At 41.7% G+C, this 11,521-nt stretch overlaps 2 protein-coding genes across 3 annotated transcripts; both read right to left on the minus strand.

Moving 5' to 3' along the window:
• Positions 1–857: 857 nt before the first annotated feature.
• LOC134198220 (uncharacterized) lies at positions 858–4,921 on the minus strand. The gene is made up of 2 exons (XM_062667577.1): positions 4,372–4,921; positions 858–1,493 (listed from the first exon to the last, which is right to left on the minus strand). The coding sequence occupies exons 1-2, from the start codon at positions 4,787–4,789 to the stop codon at positions 1,048–1,050; spliced, it is 864 nt and encodes a 287-aa protein (XP_062523561.1). The 5' UTR covers positions 4,790–4,921; the 3' UTR covers positions 858–1,047.
• A 2,101-nt stretch (positions 4,922–7,022) lies between these two features.
• Positions 7,023–10,211, minus strand: LOC134198400 (uncharacterized). Of its 2 annotated transcripts, XR_009972831.1 has the most exons (3): positions 9,866–10,211; positions 9,403–9,666; positions 7,023–7,381 (listed from the first exon to the last, which is right to left on the minus strand). XR_009972831.1 is itself a non-coding variant. In XM_062667785.1 (2 exons), exons 1-2 carry the CDS (start codon positions 9,672–9,674, stop codon positions 7,234–7,236), a joined length of 420 nt encoding a protein of 139 aa, XP_062523769.1. In that variant the 5' UTR covers positions 9,675–9,815; the 3' UTR covers positions 7,023–7,233. The 2 variants fall into 2 exon arrangements, 1 of the variants encoding a protein (XP_062523769.1); XM_062667785.1 differs by lacking the exon at positions 9,866–10,211 and having other exon boundaries at positions 9,403–9,815.
• Between the last annotated feature and the right edge of the window lie 1,310 nt (positions 10,212–11,521).

Below are 11,521 nucleotides of genomic sequence, written 5' to 3' on the forward strand. Positions count from 1 at the left end.
TGTCTTGTTGTGTTGTGTTGTTGTGTTGCATTGTGTTGTGTTGTTGTGTTATGTTGTGTTGTATTGTTGTGTTATTTTGAATTGTTGTGTTATGTTGTGTTGTTTTGCTGCATTCTGTCGTATTGTATTGTTGTGTTGTATTGTATTGTGTTGTATTGTTGTCGTGTTGTGTTATGTTGTGCTGTGCTGTATTTGTGTATTGTGTTGTGCTGTATTGTTGTCTTGTCTTGTTGTGTTGTATTGTTTTGTGTTGTGGTAGTGGTGTGTAGTGGTGTTGTGTTTGTGTAGTTGTGTTGCATTGTGTTGATGTAGGCCAACTGCTTTTCATATGATTATTTGGTACGAAGAAATCTATGAAATGGCTCAAACAGTGTGTGTATGCATGCATACAGTTGTGTGTGTGTGTGTGTGTGTGTGTGTGTGTGTGTGTGTGTGTGTGTGGTGTGTGTGTGTGTGTGTGTGTGTGTGTGTGTGTCTGTCTGTCTGTGTCGTGTGTGTGTGTGTGTGTGTGTGTGTGTGTGTGTGTGTGTGTGTGTGTCTGTGTGTGTGTGTGTGTGTGTGTGTGTGTGTGTGTGGTGTGTGTGTGTGTGTGTGTGTGTGTGTGTGTGTGAGTGTGTGTCTTTTTCTGACTGTCTGTGTACCTTTCTGTGACAGTGTCTGCCTGTCTGTCTGTGCGGCTGTTTGTATGTGCACGTTCCTGTGTGCTGATGTTGTGTCCTGTAGAGTGTACACAAAGTTAGCAAGCTCTTCAAATTCGGAACAAGACCTAGCCTCGCGCAGCCAGACCCTTTCTTCCCCATGGCTACAGAAAACTATGCAAGACCATCCACAAATCAAACCACAAAGAAACTGTCGACTGACACTCATTTAGCCATCAAATATCAACATCTTCAACCAACATTATACAACACACTATCAACAACTGCAAACCTACACAAACATGCCGACATCTTGCAACCAGCATGTGTCCCCACCAAGTGAGTAACGAGCCTAAAATTGGCTTACAAAACTATGAGTACCAGACTATTAAATAGAACCTACAGAAAGCTATGCATACATGCCGTTGATAAGATAATCATCATGTGAGTAATAACCTTTGACATTCAGTCCAAATCGAAATCGTTTTCTCCTCCATATAATAACAACAGGCACAGCCAACGCAAGGAGGAGACACAGTAGCACGACTATGACTCCGATCGTTACGTTCGACGAGTCGCCTTTCTTCTCTTTACGTTCGAAATCGATTTCAAGTGGATCTGTTGTCAGTGGCACCTGTGAGGTAGATAGTGACTTTGTGAGTGGATGAGGACGGTGTGAAGTTGGCTCGTTTTCATCATTTACAGAGGCTTGGTTGATCGGTGCTTGTACTTCAGTGGTGCCTGTAGAGGGAATTGTAGTGTTGGACTCCCACGTTTGTGGCTTCTGAGATGGAGTGTCGGCTTCAGTGTTTGCGGTTGGTCGACTCGATGTGATCACGTGACTTGTTGCTAAATCTAGAAACACGTGGGTTTATATGATAGATACCAAATACAAAATAAACATAATTAATAGCAAGCACATTAGAAGTGGTTAAGCTTAACGTGCGATAGAAGGCGTGGTCATGTCACTATTTTTAGACTAGTCCACACAAATTAATTAATTAATGTATCTGTATGTACAAAAGGTTAGCCATGTTCTGACTGTGTTACAAACTGGTCATGGACAACTTGAGTACAGCAGCGTTCTAGCTACAAGTTTTGCCAACCGTCAATATGACGTCATCAATTATAATGACGTCAATTAATGACGTCATCAAATGTTTGATGTTGACATATTTGGTAATGACATCATCCTATCACTTTGTTAGAGTCAGAATGGCGGCATGTATAGTTAGTGCCCGATTGGAAAACTATTCAATGTAATTGCTGCTCACATATTGTTGAATAAACCTCATTGAACTTAAATAAACATAACACTGACAGACAGACAGATAATACAATAGATTATTACAATGACAAATTGGCTTAATTAATTAAAACTGGAATAGTGAGCTGACCTAAAAGAGTAAGGGAGTACAAAACATGAGACTGGAGATAAACAGTAATTAGTAGAACACCTGCTGCAACCATGGTCTCATTAGCATCTCTTGTGTGAAAGGTCAACAGGAATTCAATTCAAACACCAGTGCACTCCCTAAGATTACTGTATCAGATGTGTTTGACATGAGAACACGTATTGTTCTGTAGCAACTTTGGGACCATCAAGACCGCTAATGTCTTTAGATCTGTGATGGATCTTGTAGGAAAACATCCCACACTATGTTTGCTAAGGCTTTCCCATTTTGTTCCCAACCGTCAATAAATGCTTTTTTCCCCCCTCTAAACGTCCCTACCCTCTCCCAACCGTCATTTTGACGGTACTGACAATACTGGCGAGTACACTATACAGTACATGAACTAGCATTAGATTGTTCAATCTCTTCAGAGATATGGAAGTACCTAGCAGGTCACTGTTATAGCCGTCTCAAATTGATGTTATTAGAATGGCTATGTTTGCTACTTACTCCAAATGAAAGGAAGCACTACAGCGCTACCCTAGGCGCCGAGAAATTGACAATTTCCATTTCTGGGTACTTTGGTTGTACAGTAGAATTAGCAATGTGCTTCCAAACACATTGACAGCAACTTCAGGCATAGACAACAGTGATAGCCAAGCAAACTACGCCACCCAATGATATTCTTCCCTCACTGCTTTACTCCCAAATGCAAAGCATAATAACTACACTGTGCAGTTGCATGTTGCACATGAATGTAATGCTCGACTTCCAAACCTCAAACTTCCTACACCTAAGGTCTTTCTAGTATAAGGACTCACTCACCCCTCCACATCGTTTTACCGGCAAATATTAATGAGAAACTGACATGCACAACTAGTGGCCTAATGTACTGAGAGATGCATCACTCCTAGTGTACAACAAATCGGTTGCCCGTTGCCCGGAACAACCAGAAATATGACCGAACAACTGAAACGGCAGACTACGGTTGCCCAGGAACAACTAGCTGAAAGCTGCCTTGATATTCCTTTTCTGAGCAAGCCTATAGAAATCCAAAATGACAAGTGTGGTTGACATATCATCTTTTGAGATTCATGAAGGTGCGACTTCAAACGCCATTGCCAAATTGACCAGTTTCCCGTTGTCGAAGCAGTACATGCTCACAGCCACAGTTTGGTACTGTAGTTAGCCCGAGCTACAATATTTGTCCAGTGCAATCATCTGTTAGTGTGACGGCCAAACACCAGCCGACAGATATAGGACAATTCTAAAAGATCTGACATTCCCTCATAGTTGTCATGACATGATTGTACATTCTAAGAACGTTGCTATAACGAGGTAACGGATTTAGTTTATGGGCAACTGGAGTAATGACTGGACAACTGAAACTTTGACATACGGTTGCTGAGGGTATGTACTTAGACGTGGGACGACTTCAAACGACATTGCCAAATTGACCAGTTTCCTGTTGTCAAAGCAGTACACGCTCACAGCCACAGTTCAGTACTGTAGTTAGCCCGACCTACCATATTTGGCCAGTGCAATCATCTGTTAGTGTGACAGACAAACACCAGCCGACAGATATAGCACAATTCTAAACAGATCCGAAAGTCCTTCATAGTCATCATGATGTGACTGTACATTCTAAACGTTGCTGCAACAAGGTCACAGATTTAGTTTACGGCCAACCAGAGTAATGACCGGACAACTAAAACTTTGACATATGGTTGCTGAGGGACTACTTATACCTCATTCACATGAGCACAGCTCCAAACTGAGCCGAGCCGATCCAAGCCAGCCTGGGCTAATGAAGCGAGCCAGCCCTTCTTCACATGACGTTCTGACAAAGCGAGCCAGTCGAGTTTCAGTAGGCGAGTCTCTTGGTGCGCATGCTAGATACGGACGTCATCATGGAACAAGCTATCCGCGCTTACTTCTCGCCAGCACTAGAACAGTCTGCGGAAATATCTAGGAGAAGTACCGAGCATAGATGTCGACGTCGTCTTTGTTTTGACAGGCACTACACAACTGAACCGAACCAAACCGTGCTGGCATGGCAACTTGAGGTGGGCCAACTCAGCACAGTTCCGTTCGGCCGGCATTCACAGGACAAAGTGAAACCGAGCCAAACCATACCGTACCCTGCTGGCATTTACAAATGCTTGTGTGAATGGGGTATAAGTGCCTGGTGCTTAGGCCACTCTAGCTCTCGACCCCTCAATTTGTCTACAGTACACACAGTAACATGATACCAAACTCGCGTGTCATTGCTTCCGCACAAAGTACGGAAGCAATGCTCGTGGCTAAGCTCCACACAAAGCATCACCAATCAAACGAACCTGTCACCGGCAGCAAATCAGTCTTCTTCAGTCTTCTCTCCGAGCTCGTGTACCCCGGATGTCCAGCGAAGACACAGAGTGAGGGCGTATCGCAAAAGAATAAGAAACAGTTGTGCTTGCCGTTTGCCGTAGGTCGACGATAGACGGCCAAATCACAAGACGTCGTCTCGCAGCACGACTGAAAGCAGACGGATTGCGCCTCGCTCGTCACAGAGTTGAGAAACCGCGCCCCTCGTCTTTCACTGTCTCTAGCGCGGATTATCCGTCCTCTGCCCGGTTCGAACTCGCACTCTCCGCCGTCGAAGTCCGTGAAATAATCGGGAAGCTCTCTGTGAGCGACGCTGAAACGAATGAGGACGAGAAATGAGCAGCAGAGCACGAAGGCACACGCCGATCCGGACGGCGGCACGACCGCCATGTGATAAAGACTACAGGATTGTCTATTGGCGTTGTTTCGTCGAATAAACGATTTGAAATGGGTTGAAAAACAGGAATCTTCACTCGCTTCCAACAGGTCGCATAATTGCGAAAGGTCCGACGTCACAAATGAGGTCACATGCTACTAGATATCCCGTATGCATATCAGGCACTCTGTATGAAAGCGTTCACGGAGTAAGGAATTGATTAGAGTAAGTAGGTTAGACGTATATGGATTACGTTTTTACACACAAATAGATGTACAGAAATGACAGGCACAAAGGCAGACGAGTGGGAGACAGCTGCAGACAGAGACAATACAGACAGACATGCAATGACACAGACAGACAATGATACTAGACAGACCACAATACATACAAACGATGATATATAATATAGACAGACGATGATACAGACAGATTTAACATCAAGGTATTGATTATGGCGGACAATGCATAATATGAAGTACACACTGACAGATAGATAGGAGTAGTCAGAGTCTGAGCAGGGGGGGTAGCGCTAGGCCTTGCCCAATAATGCCAGCATTAAAACGTGAATTTTAGGAAGCGAAAGAATTCTGAGAATTTTATGTAACTTTTTATGGGCGGGTCTACAATTGCAGATACGCATGCGCAAAATGTACTGGATTGCTGGCATACACACCTGAGAGATCCTGCAGCATTGGCAGAAGCTTGCAAAAATGTTTTGCTTATTCAACCATCATCTGCTGCTGCAGAGAGGGTCTTTTCCATTCTAGGCAACTCTTTTGGTGAGCGGCAAGAAATTTCATTGCAAGCTAGACTACATAGAGTGTTCCATAATTATAATGCTTTAGTACAATGGTTGTGGACTCGTGGTCAATGACACCGGTCATGTTGTCTGTTGAATGATGTTTAATAACTTTTGCTGATATGGGTACTACCTAATAACTTGTACTAATATGGGTACTACTGGCTCTACACTACTGGTAAATTAGTGGTAATTTAAATTATTGCATTCACTTCTTTCTATGCATACGGTTAATATTAATGAGAATTTTCTCAAGCATTTTAGGTAAATTCTGTAGAATTCGAGAATGGAATTTTAGGTAAATTTTCTGGCACTATTGGGCAAGGACTACGTAGAGCCCCATCATTTGTAGGCGTGGTCATAAAATTGTGGATTGTATTATTAAAATATGTGTGAAAACTAAAGCTGTATACAGTATATACACCAAATTTTCCCAATCTGGATCTGCCACTGATTCTACCAAATTAGTCAATTAGATACAAGGCAATAAAAGTGGGCGTGTCCATAAAAGTGGGCGAGTTCTGTAACTTCGGGGGGGGGGAAATTTCTAGAGGTCACTCTGGTATGACAGAATGGCAAACTAACGCTGGTCACTGGGTGATTAGGCCATTCAATTTTTGCATTGCAATGCTTGTGTCTCCAAGTTTCATTTTCTAACTTTCAATTTTATAAATGGTAGTTATCGTTATCTTATAATCTAATGATATAAGTAAGAATTCCCTAGGCTCGACAGTCCAGCCGGTCATCTCCCCTGCGGCGGAGAAAGACCGGCTGGAGACATTCGCCATTAAAAGGAAACCGCTGCCTCTCTATCCTCCAATCAGAACTTTCCACGTTTGGCTAGCGTTTGTGCATGCACGTGTATTCACGATAACTGCTGATGGCAACGCCCGTCGCTATTGGCTCTCTACTAATGCTTTGTAACTGAGTAGTAAATTTCTTTTACTGTCTGATATCACATTTCGTTGGCGTGTGAGCTACACCTGCATGTCGCGCATTTCTCAGCCGCGGGGGAGTGACCGGCTGGACACTCGAGCCTAAGAATTCCCTGGCTCTAGTCAATTAATATCATAAAAAAATTGTAGCGTTCACTATTGATATGAAGAATTAAGACCATACACAGTAGTAGTGCTCATAACTAAAATTTTAAAATAATAGTTTGGTTTTTATATCCAACATTCAATTTTACACTTTCCTTTTCTTTCCATTTTGATATTTGAACTTCTCTATTTCTGAATGAAGTTTCCATTAAAGTTTGATATTTTTACGTTTAGTTTCCATGCACACAACGTAACGACAGAAAGCAAACAAACCCAAATGTGGGGCAACAGGCAAAGCGAGTAGGTTTGATAAATGGAGTAGCCCGGATAATCAACGCGGCAAAAGCGGTCTGACTACGCGAGGCTACCAGAACTAAACCTTGTAGATGCCATTTGCAAGCTCACTTGAATTTTGTGTGTGTTTGAGATAGTAAAGTGTCAATCTAAATCCAACTAAATGAATCTACAATGCATAACCTACATTAAATTCATATACGGGTATTTACTACACATTCTCGTATACTAAATAATTAAATAAAACATGACTGCATAGTCATCTCCCTGTAACCTCGAAAGACAATAGCGACTTGTACAACGTCCGTTTGATGTTGATTGTTTACAAAGGTGTTGTGTTGACATGATTTTGTGGTAGTGCACTTGATGTGAATGATTCTTCCTCTTCCACGACCGGATTGGTGGCCACGAAATTTTGAAACAATCCGGGAAAACTGCGGCGACGCTGACGTTGTACCAATCGCTTGTTCCTAACGAAGAAGATAAAACGTGCCGACAGAAATATTAGATGATCGACAGGCTGCAACACACACACACACACACACACACACACACACACACTCACACACACACACACACACACACACACACACACCTGTCTGTCTGTCTGTGTGTGTCTGTCTTGTTTTGTCTGTCTTGTCTTGTCTGCCTGCCTGTCTGTCTGTCTGTCTGTCTTGTCTGCCTGCCTTGTCTGCCTGTCTGTCTGTCTGTTCCTCTGTCTGTCTCTCTATATGTCTGTCTGTCTGGTGAGTGTTGCAATTTTCCAACTCCTGTAGCATACAATGGAACTATCATTTTGGGCACTCCTATAGGGAATTCAGACTTCATACAATCTCAATGCATTAATATAGCCAAATCTGGTTATCGTCTTTGTTCTGAACTTGTCAAGTTGAATGACAATCAAAGCTCAATGTTGATTACGTCACTGTCATGTTCATCGACTGAATTACCTGGCAAGACAAATATTTCCTGTTGATATGCAAGCAGCAGCAAATATACATGATATTATGACTAGATCATCGTTTGAAAGCATTATAGGTTACAGTCATCTGAATGATATCAATTGGAAACAAGGTGGGTTGGATTGACACATATCAGTCAAATTTCACCAGCAGCTTTCTTATCTTTATGGTGTCAAACCATGAAAGACTTACCTGAGAGGTTTTCATCATTTTTTGATTTATTCAACTATCTAAAGCAGTAAATTACTGCCAGGGTTAATCGGCTCACTGTGGCCTCTTCCTCTCAACCTTTACCACCAATGCCGAAGTCACACCACAAAGATGGAGAACAACAGTCTCTTGATGACTTTATCTCATACCCAAAGAAATTGCAGCATCGATTGTCCACAAAGATTGCCAGTGATAGTGCTACTGATATTATTATACAAGCATAGTCTGATAAAGATGCAGCACGGTTGAGATCCCTGCAAGGAAGAGGAGCTGGTGCATGGTTGGATGTCACCCCCACTTCTGCTAAACACGCTTTAAGAACAACGAATTTTCTTTAGCGTCTTACCTGAGATTGGGAGAGACTCTACCTTTCACCAATTGGATTAAAAAGTGTGATTGTGGTCATGATTTGGATGAATACAGGTACCATCTATTAACCTGTAAATATGGGGTGGACTTCTGTCGTCTCACAATTCAGTCTTCAATGGGTTGGGTGAGTGCCTGTCTGACCGTCACCTTCCCCATCAAACAGAACCAAGACATCAATACATCAATACAGAAGACCGTCCAGACATTACAATGTTTGATCCAAATACTGGACCGAATTTGGATATTATTGATGTGTCCCTGGCTCATCCATGGAGTCAGGACATCATTAGGAGGGCTAGCAAGGAAAATGGTCGTGCTGACACGACAAGAGAAGAAAAGAAAATGAAAAAATATTTAGAAGAGCTTGTTCAAGAAGGATATGTGTCAAAATTGTGTTTCTCTTATGATAGAACATTTTGGGAGGTGGGGCACAAGGGCAGAGTATATATTTTTTAAGCATTCGTCACAACAGTCAGCAAAACCAGAAGCCAATTTTAATGCTTCCATGTTCATGTCGTATTGGAGAAAAAGAATATTCTACAATTCTGCAAAGATGCAATGCCAAAGTTATCCTTAGAAAACTTTCAAAACTGTCACCTAATCATGGTGACTTAGATAGATTATTTGATTTTGACATTCGAGGTCAAGTCCATTAGTTAATGACTTTGTTGTTTGCAAGGACTGATTTGTATTTTAAACAATTGCAGCATACGTACAAGTAGAATCTGTACAAGAATAAATTTTCTGTCTGTCTGTCTGTCTATCGGTCTTTCTGTCTGTCTGTCTCTCTATCTCTCTGTCTTTCTGTCATTCTGTCTGTCTATCTGTCTATCTCTCTGTCTGTCTATCTGTTTGTCTTTCTATCTGTCTGTCTATCTGTCTGTCTGTCTACCTGTCTGTCTGTCTATCTGACTGTCTGTCTACCCACCAAATCGAGCACCACAACATACTTTAGATCTATCGACGTCATCGACTTTCCACCCAATTTGTATTGCTCCATTCTCTCCTGAACGTTCAATTCAGGTACTACGTCTGACTCATCAGCTTCCTTGCAATCTCCTTCACCAAGAAATTCTTCACGAGCAATTCGATCAGCTTCTTCGTCGGTATCCTCGTCATCTTCACATTCACGGTTGTCGTTGTCATCAGCTGAGTCTTGGTCTTCAGTCTCATTTTCACCCAGTTCTCTCTGTGCACTGCTACACCGAGAGGACCTGGTCATATTGATATAGACGTATAACCATCACTATGTCATGATCATCACAAACAATGTCAGGTGTCTTTGTTTGTTTGTTCGTGTATGTATGTCTGTGTAAGTGGTGTGTGTGTGTGTGTGTGTGTGTGTGTGTGTGTGTGTGTGTGTGTGTGTGTGTGTGTGTGTGTGTGTGTGTGTGTGTGTAAAACAAGTGATACTCTGAAGCGCCAACAGATGATGATCTTGTGTACAATATAAAATCAAACGAAGCCTTCACTCTCCTATCCAAATAACACAAAGTAAGAACCAACAACAAACCGAAGCAAACACAGTAATAAACATGGTCACCAGATACATACACTCACAACCACAAAGACAAGCACAGACACAAACACAAACACACACATTCCCACTTTAATCCAAACTTTAAATGTAAGTAAACATTTTCGATATCAAACAACAAATAATGTACAAGGCAAAATTGTAATAAAACATGAATATATGTTCCGATTATTTCAGTAATTCGATTGTAGTCTCAGGCTCACATAACACTCAGTGCAACAACTAATGGTTCATGTACTGTAACTCTCTACTATAATACCGTATATCCATGAATAGTCTCTCATGGTCAATAATTCCCCATGGTGACCCTATAATGGAATAATAATGCTCCATGCTCAATTAGTGCCCCCTTGGGGTAGTATTCAAACACAGTCATATAAATGCATGTCTATCAGTGTATATGTTTGAGATGAAATGAATACCCATAACCACTGAATGACGATGAAGATTCCACGTATGTAACAGACCAGGAATACAACTTAAGCAAAGAAAAAGTATCCAGTATACATACTAGTAAGACTGTAAGATTAGATTAGGTCTAGTTTGTTCGTGTTATTTGCGTAGTGTGTTGCATTGTTCCACATGAACAATGCAACAGCCTTTGTACTTACGAAATAATAATACCCCAAGCTCAAATAATGCCCCATATTTCAGATCTATGTAAAATAGTGTCCCATGGGTCACTAATCCGGACATACGGTAGTAAACATCAAGTGCAGATTCACACACCTGAGACCACATACACTTCTTTGAAGAAAAGGAGTTTCAGAGCTATTGGAGAAAATATATAAGTACGGGGAATTTCGGAAACAGAATCCAGGTCAGTATACGGGGAAATGGGATTTTTATGAAAGAAAATCCGTTCTCAATAAGCCCCAGGGCGGTTTGTAGGGAACTCTGGAAATTGACAGATTGACTTGAGTACCACAAGATAGGCAAGTGTGAGGTCCATCTTGCAATGTCCTGCATGCTTAGTCTTTATAAACTTAGGAGAGTGACCAAACCTGACTGCCCTCCTACGCTTCTGATAAGGCGTTTCTTTAGCTGTTCCTTCTTAATCCACAGTATAACACCACTGTCTGGTTGCCAAACCTGAACGTGCACTGTAGTATAGTAACGCACGTTACTAACAGTCTCCAAATATCAACCACCTTTGGGCGCCAACACCCAATCACACACCACAATCTTGATTCTCATTAGCAGCCCATGGACTGTAAATGAAAACAGTTTCCAAAAAATCACCTTTGGCTCGGCGCTGTTTTGGAAATTTTCTTGTACATGTATATGAGAACCAGTGGCAGGGGTACATGGTATAGCACTCAGCAAATACAATAACTAATTTATACCACGGTCACGTGATGTGTATGTATAAGAACTCTCATTAAAATCAATCCCTTGGATGAAAGCTGTCACTTTATGTCCAGGTTTCTAATAAGATGTGGAATTTTCTATAAACATACTTGCCCTTTACAAAACATTGATATGCAAACAGTAAATTTTCTTTCCACAAAGCTTATAAACAGCCAAGTTAT

This window comes from Corticium candelabrum, chromosome 2, assembly GCF_963422355.1.
Source record: "Corticium candelabrum chromosome 2, ooCorCand1.1, whole genome shotgun sequence".
Lineage (NCBI taxonomy): Eukaryota > Metazoa > Porifera > Homoscleromorpha > Homosclerophorida > Plakinidae > Corticium > Corticium candelabrum.

Bases quoted from the DNA above. Each gene is read 5' to 3' on its own strand.
- LOC134198220 (XM_062667577.1), bottom strand. From the start codon at position 4,789: ATGGCGGTCGTGCCGCCGTCCGGATCGGCGTGTGCCTTCGTGCTCTGC. The intron at 1,494-4,371 runs GTTCGTTTGATT...ACGTGTTTCTAG, and splicing joins TGATTTGCTGCCGGTGACAG to ATTTAGCAACAAGTCACGTG.
- LOC134198400 (XM_062667785.1), bottom strand. From the start codon at position 9,674: ATGACCAGGTCCTCTCGGTGTAGCAGTGCACAGAGAGAACTGGGTGAA. The intron at 7,382-9,402 runs GTATGTTGTGGT...CTTCTTCGTTAG, and splicing joins ATGACGTCGATAGATCTAAA to GAACAAGCGATTGGTACAAC.